Raw genomic sequence first — 23,684 nt, 5'->3', positions numbered from 1 at the left:
TGAAGTTGGATGCTTAACTGACTGAGCCACCCAGGCGCCCCAGTTGAGCACATTTTGTAAACTTATTCATCATTTGGATTTCCTCTTATGTAGTGTGTCTGCTCAAATCTTTGACCATTTTTCAAATTGGGTTGTCTGCCTTATGATTTGTAAGAATTCTTTTTTTTAAAGTTTTTTTGTGTGTGGGGGGAAGGGGTCAAGAGGGAGAGAGAATGCCAAGCAGGCTCCTCACTGTCAGGGCAGAGCCCGATGCGGGGCTCGAACTAAAAAACCGTGAGATCATGACCTGAGCCAATATCAAGAGTTGGATACTTAACCAACTGAGCCACCCAGATTCCCATCCCCCACTTTTTGAATTTATTTATGTATTCAGAGCGAGAGGAGGACAGAAAGAGAGAGAGGGAAGAATTCTTTATGTTGGGTTAAACCATATGAAATCTCTAGTATTTGACCATTTTTGACTTACAAAACAGGTGGTTTCATATGGTTCAACTGAACACATTCTGGATACTGGACCTTTGTTAATTATATGTATTGATAAATATTTTATCACACTATATGGCTAATCTTTTTGTTTTCTTCATTTATTTTTTGAGGGTCAGAAGTTTCTAATTTTAATGTAGTTGGATTTTCAGTTTTTCCTCTACATGGCTAATGCTTTTTATGTCCTGTTTCAGAAACCCTTCTTGTCTTTCGTGCTGAAGGTGACCAGACTGTGGGGGCTTGGAGCTGTGTTCCCAGGACGTTCTGTTCTGGGGCCTGGGTCACAATGCTTCCACTGTGGGGTAGACAGATTCCTTTGACACCTAAGACTTGGCTGGGTTGGGTGGAGGAGAGAGACCACTCCTGGGGTTCTTCTACCATGGATCCCAATTTTCCAAGAAGAGCTTTCCAGAAGGCTGCTCCCCCACCATTCTTATGAGTGTGGAAGGTCTTCTCAATGAGCCGACCTGTGTGCCACTTGGGGCAGGACTGAGCTAACATCTCCATGGATGCTCAGGCGGGGTGGGCTGTGACAGGGTGAGTCCAACTCAGAACTGGGATATCTGGCTCCTGAATTGTGTCCCTGGAGCAGATGAGGTGGGACAGGGAAAAAACTGGCTGGAGACAGTAGAGCAGTAGGAAGCACCCCTCCCCCTCTATATCTGGAGTATTGGGAATGTAATAACATGATTCTGACCAATTGGCTCAGGAGGAGCAGGTGGCGTAAGGACATGCCTGATAGAGGAGGGGGAAAATGTCATGATTTATTGGATCTTATTCCTCAGTGTCACCAGGGTTGGGCAAGGCAGGGGACTGTCCAACCTGTTTAGTTTCACTTCCACTACCCACAGTGCCTGCCACATGGAGATATTAGTAGATATTTGTTCAAAAGTGCATTCCTAGTTTTCAAAGAATTGTGTGAAAAAAAGTTACTTTTTACTCTTCTAGTTTCTTCTGAACAAAACTTTTAGTAGCCACTAGGTGGCGAGGTTAATCACATCTGTGTGGCTTGTAAGGGGGATTTCTGTTTCGGGGATTTGAATTTAAATTGAATCTTGTTTTAGTTTTGTTTTTGAACTCAGTCATTAAGTTTGAAAAGCATACCGTCATAAGAACCAACTGCAAAGTTGAAATAAAGGCCCTGGTGAATTGCTTTCTTCCTCAAGCTAAAGATGGTATGAATTTCTCTTCCATAGTGTTTCTGAATCAGTCCTTTTATGGCTTGGCTGGATGTAAATTCTTTCCATTCTTTATTCAGATAAACGAATGTCAACTCAGTTTGCCCTTCTGCACAGAAGTCTTTTACTGTCAGAATCTGGCAACCTCCTTTGTTTATTGCCTCTGGCAGATCTGAGTCTCTGAGAAAAACCTGGCCCATTTACAAGTCACCTCCACGGCTCTTCCTCAGCCCTCCCCCCACTCCCCCCTCTTCTGCCCCAACAGCCTCACAGAGTCCCGGGATCTTTGGATTTCTCTTCTGCAGGAAATCAGAAGTCACGTCATCCCTGCTTTTTGTTTAAAACAAAACAAAACAAAACTCGGGGCGCCTGGGTGGCTCGGTCGGTTAAGCGTCCGACTTCGGCTCAGGTCATGATCTCACGGTCGGTGAGTTCCAGCCCCGCATCGGGCTCTGTGCTGATGGCTCAGAGCCTGGAGCCTGTTTCAGATTCTGTGTCTCCCTCTCTCTCTGCCCCTCCCCTGTTCATGCTCTGTCTCTCTCTGTCTCAAAAATAAATAAACGTTAAAAAAAATTAAAAGAAAAAACCCAAAAGCAATTTGTTTATTTGAAAATACAGCTAAGATTAGTTTTGAGGTATTTGGTTTTTATTTTATTTTATTTTATTATTTTATTTTATTATTTTATTTTATTTTATTTTATTATTTTATTTTAATTTTGAGAGAGAGAGAGAGAGAGAGAGAGCGAGCACAAGCAGGGGAGGGGAAGAGAGGGAGAGAGAGAAACTCCCAAGCAGGCTCTGCACTGTCAGTACAGAGCCCAGTGCAGGGTCAAACTCACAAACTATGAGATCGGACATGATCCAAGATCAAGAGTCAGATGCTCAACCAACTAAGCCACCCAGACGCCCCTTGAAGTATCGGTTTTGATGGGGAAAATGAGGATATACATCTGGAAATGACTCTGAGACTTTGAGATAGAGATAGGCAAATTACCTCAAATTTATCTCATTATTATTATAGTAAAACTGACTTTTTTCCCCCTGTGAACAGTTCTGTGAGTTTTAATGCATGCATAGATTCATGTAATCAACACCATGATCAGGATAAAGAATAGCACCATCACCCCCAAGACTCCCTTGCACTACACCTTGTTTAGTCACAGTTTCTGTTCCACATTGTGCCTGTACTCAACAATTACAAAAAATATTGTGCCACTTCCTCTGGCCATCATGGTTTCTGATGAGAAACCACAGAAATTTGGATCACTCTTCTTGGTAGGTAATGGGTCACTTTTGTTGGGTTGTTTTCAAGATTTTTCCTTTGTCTTTCTTTAGTTTTTAGCAGTTTGATCCTGATATGTCTGTGCTTGCTTCTTGGAGTTTGTTCTGTGTAGGGTTCACTGAGCTCCCCGAATCTTGAGGTTTATGGCTTTCACCAAATTTGAGAAGTTTTCAACCATATTTATTCACACAAGCAAAAGTCATTCTTCTGGATAGCTTTCATTTACCTCTCCAGATAGTCTTTCCACCTTTCTCTAGCCTTCTGTGTGCCCCAAAGGAGAGTCTCATATTGATCACATCAGTAAGCTCTCGTGTTCTATGACTTCCCACTGGGTTTGGCCAATAGGAAACACTAGCAAGAGATCAGAGAGAGGTACTTTGGGTATTTACTTGCCAGGATTCCTCCCTGAAAGTTCATCTCAGGCTGGCTGTGTGTCTCTTGGAAGGGGACAGCTCAAATCAAGCACCATCTCTGTCAACTTTCTCGGTGTCTGGCTGAAACACAGCAATTGCTTCCTTTCCTCATCTTTTGGGCCGAGAAGTAATGATACCCTCCCTGATCCCCCTAGGTTAAGGACCCCAGTAGGGCATGATCACATACAGTTCCCTACAGTTTGCTGGCACCCTTGTACATAGCCCCTTTATCAAACACTTCTCAAATGATCCACTTCGAGTGTGCTGTCCATTTTTTGCATGGACCCTGACAAAAAGAGTGGTTTTTTTGGGACCACAGTTGGCCTGTCACCCCCATCATTCCTAAGGACTCATCACTCTTGAGCAGGCAGCTGTCTCTCATTGTTCCTACAGGTTTTGATACTTTTCCGAGTTGGGCATCCTGAAGAACAAAGGTCCATTCAATTTTTGCTGATAGGTTTTACATCAATAGATTTGATGAATGACTTTTGCACTAGTCATTATTTCATATTGTTTTGAAATTAACTCAAGCAAAGGAAGTCTTGATGTGTACTTTTTATTGTGATTATATCATTCAAACAGAAGGGGGAAGAAAATGTTTATGTGCAATTTTTGTAATCATAATCATAATGCGTCTACCACCTAGGTTAAGAAGAAACTATGACCACTACTGCAGACCTCTATGCAATTCTCTGTAGACACACTTTCCCCCTCCCCATTCCTGATTCCCCTACCCTGGTTTTCCTCTTATCCATCTCCCTGCTTTCCTTTTTAGTTTTGAGATATGTAGGTATAAATAACACATTCTTTTATTTTGAAGTACTGAGGGGCAAGTACGAAGCTGGGTGTGTCAGGAATGGTCAAGACAGCCATCCCTGCGTGAAGATCAGAGACTGGATTGCCCTCCAGCAAGTCATGGGAACCCTTTCTGACAGAAGTCGGTACAGAGTTAGGAGCAAGTCTAGGGAAATGTAGAAGTCACCAGATCTGAGGCTGCTGCCAGGGCTGTATTATGGGCCAGAAGGAATATGGTCAGTGGGTCACCATAGCTCACCTCCCACTCACTGGGCTTGGACAGAGCAAAGCAGAGCCCTTCTTTAGGGGGTGATAGGACCGTCCTCGGCATACCCAGGTGGTAGGATACTAAGGGGACATGCACAGGATCCAGACAATTCAAGTCAAATAAGAACCTGACCATTTCAGTCTTTGGTCTGATGCTGGTTGATCATACCCCACTTTTCTTCTATGACTCATGTTATCCATGTAGGCCCAAACAATGCTTCTTTAAATATATATAACCAGGGCACCTGGGTGCCTCAGTCGGTTAATTGTCAGACTCTTGATCTCAGCTCAGGTCGTGATCTCACAGTTCATGAGCTCTGTGGTGACAGCATGGAGCCTGCTTGGAATTCTCTCTCTCCCTGTCTCTTTCTGTTCTTTCCCCACTTGTGCTCTGTCTGTCTCTCTCTCTCAAAATAAATAAACTTAAAAAAAAAGATATATAATCAGCTTTCAATTAGCTATAATCAAGTTGTGCTTTCCAGCTTCTGCTCTGGGAGATACTCAGTCTTTTTTTTTTTTTATGTTTATTTATTTATTTTGAAAGGTGGGGGGAGGGACAGAGAGAGTGAGACAGAGAATCAGAAGCAGGCTCTGCTTTGTTCGAACAGAGCCTGTCTGACACAGGGCTCGAATTCATGAACTGTGGTCAGATTATGACTTGAGTCCAAATCAAAAGTTGGATGTTGAACTACTGAGCCACCCAGGTGCCCAACATACTCATTCTTTAGATGAAGGATTTTATCCACGATATGCTGACTAGACAGGCTTAGCTCTCACTCTTTTGAGGGGAATTGTATTAATTAGAGTAACATCTGGCTGTAAGTGACAGAATATGTAAAATAACCCAAGTTTCTTTCTCACATAAACACTTAGGCGAGCAGCCCAGGATTGAGTATGTTGTACTATGGGTTACACTTTTTCTGTCCTGTTGTTCTCCAGTGAATGGACTCCAGTCCCAAATCACCTTCTGGTCTAAGAAGGCTTGCTCTGGACCCAGCTATCACACCTGCATTCCAAACATCATGAAAGACGGCACAGTGGGAAGAGGACACAACCCCTCCACGGGTGCTGCAGGGAACTGCACGTACTACTTTCTCCTAAATCTCATTGCCTAGAATTGAGTGACTTGATCATACTTTGCTGGAAAAGAGATTGAGAAATCTAGTCTTCATTCTGAGAAGTTATGTGCCCAGTTAACACCCAGGGGGCCTATTATAAGGAATAAAGGAAAAATGAAAACTGGAGAACAATACTAATCTCTGAGGAAGGGCACCCCATTGCTATTTCTAGGCACAGCAGACCACACCTTCTACTGTGCCTGCATAGTTCAGGTCCACTGATGGCTTAGCTCTGGTCTCCCTAATGCAAATCTAGAAGTTCAAAGGAGGGGATAGTATTTCCATTTGGGGATATTATTTTACCTCCTTTGAGGGAAGGAGGAGAGAGGATTTGGGGATTGGTGAGTACTTTCTGTTCTCCCCAATTTTGTCTCCAGTAATCCACATTGCTTCGACAAATTTGTACTGTGGGATGTCCAATTTTTTAGACAGTGTTATATTTATATTTGTCACTCAATCCTTACATTAACCATGGATTTTAGGTACAATTGCCTGTGTTTTAGTTTATTTTTTAATTTTTAAAGATTTAGTTATTTTTGAGAGAGACAGAGAGACCGCAAGCGGGGAAGGGGCAGAGAGAGGGGCAGGACAGAAGATATGAAGCAGGCTCTGCACTGACAGCAGTGAGCTAGATGCGGGGCTCAAACTCACAAAACTATGAGATCATGACCTGAGCCGAAGTCAGACCCTCAACCGACTGAGCCACCCACGTGCCCCCAGTTGTCCCCATTAAAAAAAATTTAATGTTTATTTAGTTTTGAGAGAGACAGAGACAGAGTGCAAGCAGAGGAGGGGCAGAGAGAATGGGAGACAGAATCTGGAGCAGGCTCCAGGCTCTGAGCAAGCTGTCAGCACAAAGCCTGACGTGGGGTTCAAACTCACAAACCGTGAGATCATGACCTGAGCTGAAGTTGGACGCTTAACTGAGCCACCCAGGTGCCCTGCAATTGTCCTCATTTTAAAAGTGAAAAGACTATATTGCTCAGGAGGTAATTGTAACTGACTCAATGTTGAGGAGCTAGTAAGTGGCAGTGCTGGGATTTGTGCTCAGGTCTTCTTACTTCTGACCCAAAACTTGTCCATTCCTGCATTATTCTCCCTGTTGTCTCTGGTTTGACTCTGCCAGCCAGGGAGCTATCTGGTCTGAATGCCTACCTGGTCCAACTCCCCACCCCCCCTTTTTTTTTAAATGCTTATTTAGTTTTGAGAGAGAGGGAGAGGGAGGGGCAGAGAGAGGGACACACACACACAGAATTCAAAGCAGGCTCCAGGCTCTGAGCTGTCAGCACAGAGCTCGATGTGGGGCTCCAACTCACAAACCATGAGATCATGACCTGAGCAAAATCAGATGCTTAACCAACTGAGCCACCCAGGCGCCCCTGGTCCAACTCCTTATTTGAGTTTTATGGGACACTGAGATTGTCTGCTCATCTTGGTCTTTTTTTTTTTAAGCTTATTTATTTATTTTGAGACGGAGCACGTGCACTTCCACACATGCACGAGCAGGGGAGGGATAGAGAGAGAGGGAAAGAGAGAATCCCAAGCAGGCTCTATGCTCAGCGCAGCACCCAACTCAGGGCTCTATCTCATGAACTGTGAGATCATGACCTAGCTGAAACCAACAGTCAGACACTTAACCAACTGAGCCACCATACGTCCCTGTTCTTGGTCTTTTGATCTGTATCAATTTGAGAATTGGCTAAGCAAGAACTAAGAAAGGCTGTTGAATTTTTGATTGGAATTTCATTGAATTAATGAGTCAATTTGGAGCAAGATGCCATCTTTACAGAACAGAGTCCTCCCTTCTGTTGACATGGTGTATGAATTTATATTTATTTAGGTATTCATAAACAGTTTCCATTAATTTTATTAATGTCTTGAATATATAGATTTGATCTTAGGTAACTTACAGTTTCCTTGTTATTGTAAATGGTTTCTTTAAGAAGTTATTTTCTCTTTTTTTTAATCAGTAAGGAAATAATTTTTTTCTTAGACAGATATTAAAAGGTAAGCAATCCAAGGCTGGTTTGGCACACGCAATCATGCCGTGGAAGGCACAGGCTCCTTGGGTCTTCCTTTGCACCGTCTCCAGCCTGTGGATGGTACCCTCCTCGTTATAGACAGCTCTTCCAGCTGGAAGTACAGGTTCCTGCTTCTGGGAGAGAATGAGTAAAATGGGAGAAGGAACAAGTTCTGCTGAATTGACCATAGTGGCCTTTTCTTCTGTAGAATGCTCTCTGCCTTAAAGTCTGATTTTAACAGAGCCAGAGCAATTTAATTCTTATATAACAAAATATTTGTATTATATATAAAATGTGTAATTGTTTAAAAATTTTTTTAATGTTTTTATTTTTGAGAGAGAAACAGAGCGCGAGTCGGGGGAGGGGCAGAGAGACAGGGAGACACAGAATCCGAAGCAGGCTCCAGGCTCTGAGCTGTCAGCACAGAGTCTGACACAGGGCTTGAACTCACAAACTGTGAGATCATGACCTGAGCAGAAGTTGGATGCTTTAGTGACTGAGCCACCTAGGTGTCCCTCTTGTGTTTTCTTAATTCAGAAAATTCCTCAGCCTTTATGTCTGATTTTCTCTCTATTTACTTTTCTCTTTCTTTCTCTCTATTTCTTCCTCTTGGAATTCTGTCCATACATCAAATCTAAATATCTCTTAAGTAGTTCTCTATTTTCCATTTCTTTTTTTCTGTCTGAGCTGCATTTCAGATAAATCCTTTAGACCTATCTTCTAGCTTAGTATTTCTCTCTGCAGCTATGTCTAATTTGTTTACTAGGGTTTTTATTCTAATGACTATAATTTTCATTTCTAGAGGTTGTCTTTGGGGTTAAAAAATCTAATAATTTTTGCCAAGCTCTTATTTTTGCCAATACTTTAATTCTTTTTTTAAAATTTCTTTAAACATATTAAGCATGCTATTTTTAGATAAGAAAATAGCAATGACTGAAGGATTTGTGTTCCTGATTTGATGTTTGTAAATTTATGCTGAATTTCAGTTTCTTTTTTCTTTTCTTTTCTCTTCCTCTCTTTCTTCTTTCTTTCTTTCTTTCTTTCTTTCTCTCTCCATGAAACAGTGTTTTTAGGAATTCTTAGAGGTCCAAGAATGTAGGTGAATTTCTCCTGACAGAATTTGCAATTGGTTTCTGACAGGGGTCTAAGGTCACTACCATCTTGAGGACTTTGAATTCTTTTCTCAGGGTCTCAGATCACCCAAGCAGTAGGAATTCAAGCCCCATGTCTATATTAGAGTAGATTTGCTTTCATGATCTCCAGTCACTTCTTTCACCAAGAGTTTGCTCGTCACATACTTTGATAGGGTGGATTTCCCCCCTAGTTGTTCCCTGAAATTGCACATTTATATACAGGATTCTTCACTTTGACTCCCCAATTTAAGTGACTCTAGGATTTGATGGCTGCCTTTAGCATGGTTATGAATTGCAGTTTTGGGTTACAGAGTTTGATAGATGCCTCTACAGCAGTGAGCAGGAAACATTAACATAGAGGCTGCTCCTTGCAAGGCCCTGTTCGAAGGACTAGCTCTGGGCTGCCTTCTCCGAATTTGGTTTTTGGAATGTTCTTATACTGATAAGGTTGTTTTGTGTGCTGGAAGCACTGAATTGCATTGTATCAACTTTCTTGGACTGTACAATGTGATTTGAGGTGGACACCTGCTTTTCTTCTGAGAGCCTTGAACTGTGGTCATTGTGCAAGTGGAGAGACTGTCTACGTGAACAGCCTCCAGTAAAAACCCTGGGCTCTGAGACTTCAGTGGGCTTCTCTGAGCAGAAACACTGCATATGTGTTTGTAGGAGTGCTGATAATAGTGACTCCATCTTTGGTCCCCCATCTTGTTCATGTTTGCTAGATCAGAAATGCCAGCCAATGTCGGGATGGAGGAGGCTTGTTTTGGCCCCCCATACATCTGGTAGAGATAACATAGTTTTTCCCTTTCCTGATGCCCGGGTGGTGCCTCAAGACCTAATAAAAGGGTATCTGTCGATTAGGAGCATATAAACCATCTGAGGTGCATGTGAACCCTTTGGTCTCATGACAGAATCTGTGGACTGAGGTCTGGACTTTGTGGAGAGTAACTTTGCAGCTGTCGTGGACCCCCTGCGAGTATGTTAGCCTGAATAAAACTCTGTGTAAATGCTATGGAATGCCTCCTTCATTTTCCAGTCTCAAAGTGCCTTCCAAGTTTGGGGGATACTTGATTATCCTTCCCCCACCTTTGAACTGTGTTATTGTCCCTCCCTTACTGGTAGGAGGATATCGGAAGCCTGAACCCAGACTCCTCCCGAGTTTACCTGATATACCTTTGTCCCTGGTTGATACTGCTGTGGACCCTTTTGCTGTAATAAGTACAGCCATGAGTACAACCTCGTGCCAAGTTCTATGGATCCTTCCAAGGCAACACTGAATGTGTGGGTGCTCATAGAAGTCCCAGACAGGCAGATCATAATATCAAGACTCAGTTCTCTGAATTCATGCTCCTACTTCTATTGTAGCCTATTCAAGTTAGCCATGAATTTAAAAATATATGATTCATATAGTTTCCAAAAGTTCTAGGTATTTTTTTCATGGGGAAACTATTCAGGGTTTCTATTTCCTCAACTATCTTTAAAAGAAAATAATTTCTTTTTTTTTTTTTCAACGTTTATTTATTTTTGGGACAGAGAGAGACAGAGCATGAACGGGGGAGGGGCAGAGAGAGAGGGAGACACAGAATCGGAAACAGGCTCCAGGCTCTGAGCCATCAGCCCAGAGCCCGACGCGGGGCTCGAACTCACGGACCGCGAGATCGTGACCTGGCTGAAGTCGGATGCTTAACCGACTGCACCACCCAGGCGCCCTAAAAGAAAATAATTTCTAAAATGATAACATCTTCTGTTTCTCACTTTTTCCAAACAGCCAAAAAACCAAAAAACAACAACCCCTCCCTCCCCCAAAAAACAAAACTAATTCTCAGTTTGCCCATCATTCACTCTGTTAAATCTGAATCATAGGGAGCAGGGCTCAGAGCCCCCGCTTGCCTCATCCTTTGTACACAGGCACTTGGATGTACAGTTCCAGAACCATCCTCAAAGAGAGGCTACTTTCATGGCCACTGACTCCAGACCCAGATGGAAGGTTGGGAGAGGGAGGAGCATCTTAGGTTTGCATCAGCTCATTCTCCTCCACCTCTCCCAGCCAAGAGAAATTCCCTGGAAGAATTGTGCAAGAAGCTGGGAGCAACAGTAGGATATTTATTAGCATCACTGCTCAGGAGGGATGGGAAGCAGAGCGGGATGGTGAAGGTGAGTCAGCCAGAAGAGCTTCTGTCACGATCAGTGGGGCAAGGCAGTGGGCACGGCAGTGGAGGCAGGATAGCTGGAGCTGCTGCAGAATCTCTTTTCCCCAGTCTTGTCCTTCTCCCAGGAGCCAGAGGCAGGAACATGCAGTTCAGAAAGAGTCAAGGCTTGAACACTCAGGAAAAGCAAGGCTAGATTTCACTCACATGAAGCAGTTTCTTCTGGTCTGTTTCCTAAGGGAGGCAGAGGGGCAAGATAGCCCAGGGAGAGAAGGTGCAAATCCTTTCCTCCAGGGCAGCTTAGTTCTGGAGCCAACCAGATCCAACACTAGCCTCCTGGTAACTGACGCAAAGATCCCTAGAATCTCACCATGGATGTGGACTTCCCTGCCTTCCTGGGGTCCTTATCGTGGAGACCACTTGATCAAGGAGTGAGGCTCTCTGAATTGGGCCACCAATGGTGTAGAAAGACAGGCATGATGCCCCTTGGGACTCGCTGTAAGGGTTCTTTTCTCCTCCCCAAGCCATGGGCTTTCCATCTCTGTCTCCTCTGGACAGTCTCTCCACCCAAACACAGAAGCATACTTTAGGGACTCACCTTACATCGGAGACTTTTCCAGCAGTACAGACACACGGGGACCAGAGATGCCAGAAGCAGCAGAGCCCAAACCCCCAAGAGCATGGCCTGAAAACTTATGAACAGGACCTGGGGACAGAGGACCAAATCTGTCACCACCAAAGTGCTGCCATCTGTGCTCTGTGCTGTCATGCATTTCCAACCTAGGGTCTCTCTCTACCCCTTCATCCTCAAGTCTGTAGCTTCTTGAGGGGCTGAGGAAGGAGCTGTGCATGGGGGGTAAACGAGTCCAGCACGCAGAGAGCAGCCAGAAACCCCTCTCATCAGACCTCAGTGTCCTTGTTCCGACAGTGAAGGGCTCGGGCTACGATTTGGTGTCCCAGCAGCCCCACGGCTTGAGAGGATCAAGGGAGAACATGCATTTAATGCCTTTGCAGTACTTTGCACACTCACAAGGTTAATTCATTTATTATTATTTCAGTGTTTGTATTTTCCACAAATCTATAACACCCACAATCCCAGGAACTATTTCTAGTTTGTTTAATGCCACATTGGTGGTGACACTAGTCAAGCTAGGTGCGGAACAGGTAACACAGCCTTACTCTTGTGTTCCATCTTGGTCTTTCCTGCCCACTGCCAGCTGCACCCCTCCCTCTTGCCACCCTACCTTCAGCATGTTCAGATAGGAGAGACACAGGTGCAGCCTTCTGACTTCTTCTGGACTCGGAGTGCTGGGGGGTGGGGTGCCCCTGTACCAGGTGCTCGAGGAGACATCACAGATAAAGTCTCCAAAATCAAAGTAGCCCTTATAGAAATTATCAGCCCCAATGATGATGGCAGCAATGGCTGTGGAGAAAGCTGCCAGGGCGAGCAGGGTCCTCAGCAAGGCCTGGTGAGCAGAGGAGGCAGAGAGAGACCTTGGAGACTCAGTGTCTCTGGGAACTCAGTTGGGGAGAGAGGGGTAGGCCCATGTAGCCTATGTGTGTTTGAGCAGAAGGCTTGGTTGGGTGGCCTCCAGCTTCTGGGCCTGGTCCCCCCTCCTGCCCTTCCCCAAACTCACCCAGTAGATGCCACCCCGTTTCTCATAAATGAAGGCAACAGCTCCAGCCAGCACAGCCTGGGGAGAGATGGATGAGAGCAGGGCTAACACAGCAGATACAAGCCTTTCAGCTGCCAGTAACCCCATCAGACAGAGCCAGACATGGGCTGGTCCTTCCTTGGCGCACTGCGGGTGGGCCTGAAGTTTTGAGCTAAGCTTTGTCATCTGTAGTAAGCTAATGGTGATGGTTGGGCCAGGATCAAACTCTTGAGGTGGCAGGATCCTCTGTTTTAGGGACATTGGAGAGCCCTCCCTCCCTTCTCCAAAACCTTCCTTTTAAAGCAATGGTGCTTTGTGAAAGTTCCAGATGGTGGATGCCCTAGGATATTGGAGAAGCTCTGAGTGCAGGATGAGTCTCTGGGTGGTCTCTAGTCCAGGCATCTGTCCCAGCAGGTGCTCAGCAACCCCACAACCCAGGCTGATAGAACAGGACATCTAGTACATCATGGTAGACAGAAGGATTCAAATCCTATCTGGCAATTCTAGAACTAATCTGAGTGTTTTGCCTTTGGGTAGATGAGGATGATTACTTTTGGCTCCTCTGTCAATAAATGCATGTGTTTTGCTATTACTCTGTGAATGTGGGCATGCCAAAGGGCCCCTCAGTGCTACCATGACCTGCCCCCAAGCCCTTGTTGCACACACCCATCTGTTGACATTCATCACTGTCTTTCAGTGACCCCTATTGGATTCCCACTGTGTACAGGGCCCGCACAGGGCACGAGGAAATGATGAAGAGTTGACTTTATCTTGTAGAGTATACACTCTCTAGTATGTTCTTCCTCCTCATCTCAATGCAAGTGTCTGGAAATCAGCTATGTCCTAGAGCTTTGGTTGATGTTTGTTGAATTGGGGTGAAGTGCCCACCTGGTGGGAGAAGGCCGGGGCAGGAAACCAAGATAGCTGGCCGGTCGACTTTGGACAGACCACCACTGTCCTTGGCTGTTTTTTCATCTGCATTCTCAGCCTATAATAACTGAGGGACTTTTTGATTGCTGACATTTTATAGTACCATGGATGATGGTGCTGGTGCTGATGGTGGTGGTTTATCACCTCTGATAGGAGGTGAATCTGCCCCTTCTTGGCCTGTCAACCATCCCCCTGCCGCACTCACCACAGCCCCTGTCCAGATGGCAGCTCCTGAGTTGCACAAGGGGGAAGAGTAGAAGATGTACAGGAAACTCCCTAGAACCCCACTCAACACCCCCAGCACGATCTGTACCACCTGGAGGAAAAGAGAAGAACTAAGAGCTGATTCCCAGATGCCTGGGCCCAGGAGCAACCCTCTGCCCCCAAGTGTCAGGCAGCTTTGAGGATTCCAGGTATAAACAGTTGGAACCCCCCATGGAAGAGAAATGGAGAAGGGAGAAGAGAAGAGGGAGAGCCAGCCCACGCTGGGTCTGGAGGAGGGGAGAGGATGGCTCAGGGCTCCACCAGGTGGGACTTTAAATGGCCATGTCTCTCCTGCACCCTGTTAGCCCAAAGCCCACTCTGCCTACAGCTTTTATGGAGAAGGCCAGTAAGTACATAAAAAAGTCAGAAATGGAGCACAGGAGATCTTGATTTCTAATAAGATAAAATTGGCTCAGCATCTGATTCAGAGAGGCTGGTAAGGAGTGTGCACAGCAAAAGAAAGTTCTTCTTTTCCTGATGTGGGGAACATGGGCACCCCTCTGGGCCCCTACTCACCCAGGAGGCCACCAGTATCCGGCTCCTGCTCCTGGTCTGGGAGAGGTCGCTGGAGATGGGGGAACAAAGCAAGGAGCATCCACTTATCAGGAGTTTGGCCAGAGCTGACTCCTGGTGGATGTGCACATCAATGTGGGTGGGCTGCAGGGCTCCAGGAGCCACCTCATCACTGTCTACTGTCCCCATGCCCGTGGACATCTTTCTGGGAGGGAGGAGGAAGGGAGTGTCAGGGAGAGCATTGGCAGAATGTTTCCAAAGATTTCACTGGCCTTTGGGATTGGTGGAGGTCCCTGATCACAGAGCTACATCCCTGGCCCTTTCTTGAGAGGTGTCCTGTCAGGACAGCCTAACTCTCCTGGTGCTGTGGCAAATGCTGAGCCTGCTGGAGCCTCTCCCTTCACCCTCGACCTGCTGTCCCCCCATCCTCCCACGGCCTTGAGGTCTGGACCAAGCAGTGCCCTGTATTCCTCACCTCTCCAGACTCTTTTCCCAACCTGCATGTGCCATCGCGGTCCCCACCCGGAGCCCTTGGGCTCCTGGGAAGAACCCAAGTGACCGGCTTCCAGGTGAACTTCTGTTGCCGCAGGTGCTCCACAGAGGGCCCGGGGACCCCCCTCAGCCCCTAAACACCTCCCTCTCTACCAACAGCCATTCAGCTCTGCACGGCCTGTTCAAGCTGCACTCCCCACTCCCACACACATCACACACAAGGAAGGACCAAGTTGTGTGCCTGTGGAGGTGGAGGTCAAGGCCAGACTGGCTTGGTATCAAAGAGGGACACACCTGCCTTCTGCTCCTGCCACCTTCCTGGAGTCCATTCTCCACAGGCAGTTGGTCCCTCCCTCCCACCATCCTCAGCAAGTTCTGGACCAGGCTTTGGAGGCTTGTGAGGGGGCGGATGGGAGTCCGGTGGGGAGGAGTCCTGGGAAAGGGTTGCCTGGCTGTGGGCTTGCCTCACCTGCTCTCTCTTTGGGTTTCCGGATGGGGGACGGCAGGGAGTGTGCCAACAGGGAGGGCTGAGCTGGAGCTGGGCACCAGGCGGATGGAGGAAGAGGTTGATAGAACACCAGAGGGGCAGGGTGGAGGAGGGGCAGGCTGAATTTTAGCCGCAGCCTCTCTGGAAGACAACCCAGGCAGAAGGGCCCCTGTGTGGGGGGTTTCCAGCTGCCAGTACATCCTTGGGCTCCAGCTTGGAGAGCATGGGGGCAAGGTGGGTGGACTGGGAGTCCATAGAGGTGATCAGCCCAGGGAAACCCTGGGAAGCTTTCCTCTCCCCCATGGCCACCTGGGCAGGTGCTTTCTGAACACAGATCTGCCAGTGCTGTGAGTGTGTGTGTGTGTGTATGTGTATGTGTGTGCACTCCCATACACACAGTCTCTTTCCTCCACCCCTCACCAGCCTGGTTATCTACTCAAGACTGGACCCCCCCCAGAGGGGCCCCTTTGCCTCAGCCTTTTTCTGGGAAGTTGCGGTGCTGAAGGTCAGGCCCTCCTCCCTCTACCCCTGGCTTCTGCTCTTCTTCTTCCTACCCCCTGGCAGGGGCTCCCAGAGGACAGCAGGTGAGCAGGGCCCCTTCCCTGGAGACTCTCACCACAGGACATATTTCTCTTGCAGAGTCTCCAAAGCCAGTTCCCAAAGCCCCCATCCTACCTCACAGGATGCTGCTTGCCCCCATTCCCAGTTCCTATAGGACCTGCTTGGGGGTGGCGGGATGCCCTAGACAGAATGTGACCTGGGGAAGGGAGGGACATGTACTGGTTGCAGCAGCCTGGCTCTCTATCACCTCACCAGGCCTCACCCTACCTTCATTGCCAGTGCAGTGGCTGAGACTCAGGTGGTTTGGTGGTGAGAAGTCCTTCAGAGTGAAGCTGGAAAGTGGAGGGCCCTGATGTAGCAGGGGTCTGGTGGTGTGGGAGGGGAGTTCTCATGGGATTGGCCTGGTCCAGAGGTAGAGCAGGGGGCTCAGCTGAGCTGGGATTGTAATGTGTTGGGGGAAGTGGTGGTTCCCAGGAGGCTCAGAGAGGGCTGTTCCGTGATGCTGGCTCCTGGGACCCCAGGGGAGATCTGGCTGGAATCCAGCCGGACGTCCTTATGTATGTCTATCAATAAGTCTGAACCTCCTTGTGTGTCTGCAGAACTGTCAAACACCTGTCCTTTTTACCTCCAAAAAGAACAGGTAGGTGCAAGTATGGCACTGCTCTGAAAAGAACATAGAATACAAAAGGAAGACTTTAGGATTGCCATCATTGTTGTTGTTAGAATTGTTACTGATATGATTATGATTTCCATCATTGATGCTGAAGTAGGATGCCCATTAGAATTACTATGGAGGGTTGCTTTTGGAGGTGGGCAAGTTGATTCCAAAGTGCATATGGAGAAGTAACCTAGCAAAAATGGCCATGAAAGAAAAAAATAACACGAAGGGTTATGAAATAACTCAATTAAATATCCTCATTTTTACTCCATACTCTTTAAAGATTTACTCCATATTCATTTAATTAAAAATTTTTTACATTTATTTATTTTTTGAGAGACAGAGTGGGAAAGAGCACGAGTGGAGGAGGGGCAGAGAGAGAAGGAGACACAGAATCTGAAGCAGGCTCCAGGCTCTGAGCAAGCGTTCAGCATACAGCCTGATGTGGGGCTCGCACCCACAAACTGTGAGATCATGACCTGAGCTGAAGTCGGACACTTAACCGACTGAGCCACCCAGGTGCTCCTCATTTAATTTTTTAAAATAAATTTACTCCATACTCATTAAAAATTTTTAAATTTTTTTTTGGAGAGAGAAGGGAGAGGAGCAGGGAAGGGGGCAGAGGGAGAGAGAGAAAGAATCTCAAGCAATCTCCATGATCAGCACGGAGCCCACAGGGCTCCATCCCATGACCCTGGGATCATGACCTGAGCCGAAATCAAGAGTCAGACACTCAACTGACTGAGCCACCCAGGCACTCCATAAACCCTATACTCATAATCAAAATTGTGGCAATGGTACCCGACTCATCAGAAACACCAATGGTGGAGTATAAAGACTAGAATAGCCCTGAATTCCAATGAGAATTTCGTTTTTGCTCAAGGGAACATTTTGAATCAGTAGGACAAAGATAATATATTCTTCAAACAGACCTTATCCTTCAGAAGTTAACCATCTGGGGAAAAAAAAACCCACAACAACTTGGACCCATACATTCCAACTTACAAGATAAATCCCAGATGGATTGACATTTAAACGTGAAATTGTAAAGAAATATTTGGAAATCATATCACAGATGGCAATTTTTTGAATACGCAAAGAACTCCTACACAAAACAAAACAGTAAAAATGAGAAGGACATAGGATATGAACAGAGAGCTCACAGAAGAAGAGAAAAAAATGGCTCTTAGACATAGGAAACAATGACCAATATCATTCATAATAAGAGAATTATGGATTGAAATTATACTGGAATAGTCACAGAAAGCAGATCAGTGGTTGCCTCAGGCCAGGGGTTGGGGGGCTTACTGGGCAGGGAACATTGCAGAACCTTTTGCAACATAGAAATGTTCTCTGTCTTGATTGTAGTTGGGGTTGTACAAATGTATGAATTTGTCCAATGTCGCTGAGATATACACTGGAAGGGGGCAGTATATTACATAAAACTAATTAAAATCTAAAATGAAATGTAATTTTCCTGATATGCATTCGAAAAAGACTTAAAGATTTGCTGACACCTTCCTCTGGTCATGGAGAGGGGCAGTGGACCTTCTTCCATCTTGCTCCTAAGTGTGAATTTCATGGGGTAGCTCCATAGAGGGCAGTATCTATTCAAGTGACAAATGCTTATCCCATTTACCTGCCAATTGTTTGTAACCAATTATTCACTGGTTTGTAAGAGACAATTATTGTTTGCAAGAGAAAATAAATGTCTACCAATAGAAGACTGCTTAAAATTCATGATGCGTTCCTACAACAGAATACTTTGCAGCTGGACAAATGAGTGAGAAAGGATCATTTTTGAATACAGTTCTGTGAACAAATCATTGTGCAGACAGTGTATGTAGTATCCTGCCATTTGTGGACAAAGGGGGAAGAGAATATTTTTATATGTTTTTGTGTGCAAAAAATGTCATTGTAGGATATAGAGGAAAATGGTAATATTAGTTTCTGACTAGAAGGCAACTTGGTGGTGGGAGAGCAAGAGAGGGAGGGTTTTAAAAGTATACCCTTTTATATCTTTTGAATTTTTTCACCATATGGAAGTGTCATGTGTAAATATGTATACTAAGTAAATAATTCAGATTCCTTTCTTTGTCCAACCCAAGACCCAGACAAACCATATCAGACAATTCTGGGGAGAGACCCAAGAATATACGTGGTGAAGAACTCTAGAGGTGATTTGGATTTGCATCCCAGATTAAGGCCACGGTGACATTGATACTTGCTCTGGAAAGACCCTTTGGATGTTGACAAGGGACCGTTTTCTCTCCTTTCACTCAGGTGACATATTCCTTTTTATCTTACTTGGTTCCCAGACCTCACTTCTGTACATCTTCCCAGCAGGAAGGATGACCCAAAATGTGACTGTGAATGGAGTCGATGTGGCCTCTACGCTGTCCCAGCCCACTCACATCAGCATCCACATCTACCAGGAATCAGCTTTGGCACAATTGTTCAAAGCTGGGGCCTCCCTGAAGGAGCTTTTTTCTCATCCTCTGGACACTAGCCCTTTCAAGGCCAGGATGAGCTATGGGCAGCTGGCACTGGGGGTAAGAGTGGCAGGTACTGCAGAGGATGGTAACTCTCCTTCCATAGGATGGAAAAAAAGTGGTTTGACTCCTCATGAGAACTTACTAATTGTATCCCATCTTTTTTGGGAAAAGAAAGTTTTAGCAGGTTTCCCACACACTTAGATGGAAAAGAATTATGGGCCTCTTCTTTGGTACATACAGCACGGGCTGTCCCAGCTGGAGGTGGGGGATAGGTGGAAGAATCCCTGGGGGCTGTTAGCTCAGTTGAATGGAACCCATGTGAACTGAGGGCCTGCAGATGTGAGGCAATATCATAAGCACTTCGGGGAGAATTACAGAGAGAGTCCCTAGGCTGTAACCTAAAAGTGCTCAACATCCATCAGAGGAGATCAGGTCACTACACGCATAACTAGAATTAAAGGTAAAGCAGGTGAGATCCTTGGGAATTGACCTGCAGGAGTTGGCATCTGAGCCAGACCTTGAATGGAGGAAGAGTACATATAGACAGAGGTGAAAGATGGAAGAAAAAAAAATCCCACGTCAGGAGAATGGCAGGAACAAGGAAGGAGAAGAGAGTATGCATCAGGCAAGTCCCGTCAGAGTAAAGAGAATGAGGTTTCTGGCAGATCAGACTGGAAATGCAGCCTAGGACCCTATTGCTGAGAGCCTTGAGTGACAAGGTGAGAAGTTGTCCTGAATCAGCATCAGTGGTGGGAAGGCTGTGGGTGGCTTCTGAGCAGGAACCTGGGCTCTGGGCTGCCTCACAGCTGGGAATTGTCCAGATAAGAAGGGTGGAGGGTCTGCACCTGCCTGGGTCACAGTAGAAATGACAAGGAAACAGAGGAGTTGACATTATCTGTAAATGATGTCTCTGTTACTTGGGAGTGGGTGGGCTTGGGGTAAAAAGGAGGAAAGGAATCCAAGAACATGCTGAGGTTTGGAGTGTGGGTGACCAGGGAAGTGAGGTCCTGGAAGTCAGGGGAATAAGACACTGGGAGTGCAAGTGAGGTGTGGAACTTGGACATGACAGATCTGAAATGCTGCCGGGATGTGTAGGTGTTGACGTCCAAGAGACTGTTGGGTCTCCAGGAAGCAGGTGCTGAGTCAAGAGTTCAATGTGCAATGTCACAGTGTGACAGCTATGAAATGAAAAAGGAGGGAGCAAGATTGGCAAAGGGAGCCACCAGGGCATGATGCAGTCCCGATAAGGTCTCTGCCAGCCCAGTACGGGGCTCCAGAGCAAGGACTGCCCATTATCGGATGCCACGTGGGATGAAAGTGGCCCTCATACCACTGCCCTGCTTCACCAGTGGCCAGTTGGCCATCCCCAAAGAGTGTGCCCATGGCTTGAAAGATGAGGGGACCCTGAAAATGCTGACCACTGAAAGCTGTCAGCCAACACAACTCTTTTTTTCCCTTGAAGGGAGTCCTTTCATCCCTCTTGGATGGGATGATGGGATTCCCAAGGGACAATGAGGAGAAAAAAGTGAGAATCATCAGGTAGGATGACAAAGTGTGATATTTAGGAAAAAGTAATGATAAGAATTCACATCAGAGGGATGGTGAAGAGCCATGATATGCTTGCTGGTTCATGGATGTAAAGGGGCCAGAACCTTCTAGAATCAGAGCTGCAGAGAGGTCAAGACAGGAAAAGGAGAGGAAAGACAGCTAGGTAGGAGCTGGGTGGCCATTCCTGGGGCCTGTGGACTGGTGGAAAGGGACCTGGCTTTTCACCTTGTCTTTCAGGTGACCCAGATATTGCTGGGGGCTGTGAGCTGTGCCCTTGGAGTGTTGCTGTGCTTAGGGCCCTGGATAGAGCTGTGTGCTTCAGGCTGCGCCTTCTGGGCAGGGTCTGTGGTGAGTAAGGAAGGGGCTGTAAGCTCAGTGGGAGGCAAGTGGTTATGGGTGAGGAGAAAGTTCCTTTGGATCTGGGTCAGGGATTTGGGGAAGAAACCAAACACCCAGATCCAAATGCCCTTTGCCATGAGGAAGGTGCCTTAAGGGACAAGCAAAACCCTTTTACTCTCTACTTCCCTCCCTAAGGCCAGGCTGGGAAGGATGGGGCAGCTGTAATGGAGCCCATCACAAGTGTCCATATCCTTACTTTCTTTGTCAGTCCTTCGGATCCTGCTTCAAATCAGCAGTCCTGGGAATAAATGAGGGGTCATTTCAGGAGGGTAAACTGGAGGCCTTTTCCTGTGTCTTGTCTTTCCAGGCTATTGTAGCAGGAGCTGGGGCCATTGTCTATGAGAAGCACCGGGGAAAACTTTCAGTGAGTCTTGGGTGTCCTCTGCCCCCTCCTATGTCTGTTTTTCTGCCCTAGTTTTCGGTCTTCTTCCCTTTGGTCCCTGATACCTTGGGATCTTTGCTACTGGGGGGATGGGGAGGGATTTCTGGGCCAGGAAGTGAAGAAAAAGAGACAAGTTTGGAGCCAGGACCTTATGGCTCTATCCTTAATAAGGAGGGTCTGAGCCCCTGCACTTCTCCCTTTTAGGGCTGCATATTAGGTCTGCTCATGCTGGCTGGTGTTGCCACAGCCATGGCTGCTGTTGTCCTTTGTGTGAATAGCTTAACCTGGCAAAGTGATGGCTTCTATGACATCGACTATGTGTGTGATTACCCAGAACCTGCTGCCACAACCACTGGGTACCAAGAGACATGGCAAAGAAATCACAAGTCACATTGGACAGAGGATAGATGTAAAACCTACATGCAAATACTGATGGTGAGAAGAGTCTGGTCTTCCAGAGATTCATCACAAGGCTCTATTCCCAAGGAGCTAGGGCACCGGAGGGCAAAGATGTAGGCTTTTTGAGCATGGACCTAGGTCTGTGGTTCAGGAGGTTTTAACTTAGCTGGAGACATATTTCAGACCCTCATGGCATAAGAATTCCCTGAATCAAAGGGAATGAGGAGCAAAGAGGAGACACTGAAGAGAGGACATCATGGAACACCCTTCTAGCTTTCCTGGTGTGCCCCTGTCCCAGTTATCTATTGTTGTATAACACAACACCCAACATGTTGTGGCTTAAAACTAACTTGCTATTACTTTTTACATTCTGTGGGTTGGCTGGACTCAGGCAGTCTTCACTTGGGTTTTTTTCATGCAGTTGTAGTCGGATGTCAGTTGGGGGTGAAGTTGTCTGAGAGCTCATTTGGGCTGGATCTCCAAGATGGCTCTCACATGGCTGGGAGCCCAGCTGAGGCCATCAACCAGAGAGCCTACAATGGCTCCTGCATGCGGCTTGGGCTTGGGCTTCTCATGGCATGGCAACTAGGTTCCAACAGGAAGTATCTCACTGTGCATATTTCAAGAGGCAGGAAATGGAAACTGCCAGGCATAGTGTCACCCTCCACTGTATTTTATTGTTCAAAACAATTATAGGCTGTTCCGGATTCGAGGGGTGGAGAAATAGACCTGCCTCTTCATAAGGTGTGGTAAGGTCACATTGCAGACCACTATGGCGTAGAGCTGTCGCTGCCCAGTAGTTGGAAAATGCACTCCGTTTTTGTGGGAAGTAGTTGGTTGGACAGAGTCTGATACCTGGCTGGGTTGATAAGATGGTTGTAAGAGCAGAATCAGAGGAGCAGACTCCTGACTATCTCTTTTTCTTCCTTCATCTCTAGAACTTGTTCCTAGGAATTCGTGCTCTGCTCCTGGCTGTCTGTGTCCTGCAGGTCATTGTATCTTTGGCTTCCCTGAGCGTGGGTCTTCGAAGCTTGTGTGGCCGGAGCTCTCAGCCCCTGGTGAGTTTTCGAGGATGCACTGGGGAAAGAATGGGTCTATTTGGTGAAGCTCTGGGAACATGGAGGGTCATCAGGGAGCATGGCTCAGCTGCTTTCTGGAACATGGCTGAGCCCTTTGCTGTGCGAGGAGCATGTGCCAGCACCGTGTCTGGGTTGGCCTCTGCCCTCTGCCTCTCCAGGCCCTCCTTTGCCCTTTTCTGTCCCAGATCTCTGGCTAGCTCACCCTCCTCTGTATCTTTTCCTTCCCCTCCTCTTTTTCCCAATTTCAAGTTCTATGAAGCTAACAAGGTCCTGTCTTTTCTCCCACAATTATTGACTTCTCCCTGGTTTTTTCAGGATGAGGAAGGAACAGAGAAGAAGCTACTGGGAGAGAATTCAGCGCCTCCCTCCCCCTCCAAGGAGAAGACCATGGATGCCATCATCCTGTGAGCCGCCAAAGACCCTGCCTGGGCTCCCACATGTCCCTGATGGGAGTAGCCCAGCGCTACTGGGGAGGACAGCACCCACTCCCCAGGACTCCTTGCTGACCTGCCCTTCACACTTGCCTCTCTTTTGGCCACTGTCCCGGCCCTCCTCCTCTTCCCACTGTTCCCATCGCAGTGGCCTCAAGTCATTGAACAGGTGTTGTCGCATTTTCTCCAGAGCTAATTAAACAGAAACAACAGGAAACATCATTTTGCCCAGAAAAGATGTGGTCTCCCTTTGTTTATGCACACAGTGTGCTGTGAAGCGACTTACTCTGTGTTGATACATATTGAATTAAATGAGGGCCAGTTTGTGACATGGAAACAAAGTCCCACTAAGACTAAATTTAATTATGTTCTGCTCTATATCCCCTGTGGGGGGCCAGGCCCCGGCGCCAGGCTGAGACCGGGTCGAGCAACGTTCCCTGTTGACTCAAGCCAACCCGGTGGTTCCCCCTCCCATTCCCCCACTTTCAAGGGCATACGAAAGCCTTGTCAAGGCTGAGAGAGTTAATTCCTGAAGACTGTGGTCTGCAGGTGTT

The 23,684-nt window shown here is 46.7% G+C and overlaps 2 protein-coding genes across 19 annotated transcripts; one reads left to right on the top strand and one right to left on the bottom strand.

The window, feature by feature from the left end:
* Positions 1 to 818: 818 nt before the first annotated feature.
* On the top strand, positions 819 to 23,349 carry TMEM176B (transmembrane protein 176B). 12 transcript variants are annotated; one of them, XM_047850225.1, is made up of 10 exons: positions 819 to 1,020; positions 5,358 to 5,502; positions 15,602 to 15,762; positions 18,506 to 18,574; positions 18,744 to 18,949; positions 20,678 to 20,788; positions 21,147 to 21,203; positions 21,426 to 21,656; positions 22,559 to 22,678; positions 23,015 to 23,349. In XM_047850225.1, the coding sequence occupies exons 2-10, from the start codon at positions 5,441 to 5,443 to the stop codon at positions 23,105 to 23,107; spliced, it is 1,110 nt and encodes a 369-aa protein (XP_047706181.1). In that variant the 5' UTR covers positions 819 to 1,020; positions 5,358 to 5,440; the 3' UTR covers positions 23,108 to 23,349. The 12 variants fall into 12 exon arrangements, with proteins under 12 accessions (XP_047706181.1, XP_047706180.1, XP_047706182.1 ...); XM_047850224.1 differs by having other exon boundaries at positions 18,741 to 18,949; XM_047850226.1 differs by lacking the exon at positions 5,358 to 5,502 and having other exon boundaries at positions 18,741 to 18,949.
* Positions 10,774 to 15,406, bottom strand: TMEM176A (transmembrane protein 176A). Of its 7 annotated transcripts, none has more exons than XM_047850240.1 (7): positions 15,161 to 15,406; positions 14,203 to 14,251; positions 13,628 to 13,738; positions 12,475 to 12,531; positions 12,082 to 12,303; positions 11,436 to 11,543; positions 10,774 to 10,955 (listed from the first exon to the last, which is right to left on the bottom strand). In XM_047850240.1, the coding sequence occupies exons 1-7, from the start codon at positions 15,376 to 15,378 to the stop codon at positions 10,875 to 10,877; spliced, it is 846 nt and encodes a 281-aa protein (XP_047706196.1). In that variant the 5' UTR covers positions 15,379 to 15,406; the 3' UTR covers positions 10,774 to 10,874. The 7 variants fall into 7 exon arrangements, with proteins under 7 accessions (XP_047706196.1, XP_047706192.1, XP_047706193.1 ...); XM_047850236.1 differs by having other exon boundaries at positions 14,203 to 14,404; positions 15,161 to 15,311; XM_047850237.1 differs by having other exon boundaries at positions 10,774 to 11,071; positions 14,203 to 14,404; positions 15,161 to 15,308.
* Positions 23,350 to 23,684: the final 335 nt, after the last annotated feature.

This window comes from Prionailurus viverrinus, chromosome A2 (genome assembly GCF_022837055.1).
Source record: "Prionailurus viverrinus isolate Anna chromosome A2, UM_Priviv_1.0, whole genome shotgun sequence".
Classification (NCBI taxonomy): Eukaryota; Metazoa; Chordata; class Mammalia; order Carnivora; family Felidae; genus Prionailurus; species Prionailurus viverrinus.
The sequence above is the reverse complement of the archived record's forward strand: the minus strand, read 5'-3'. Positions and strand labels throughout refer to the sequence as shown.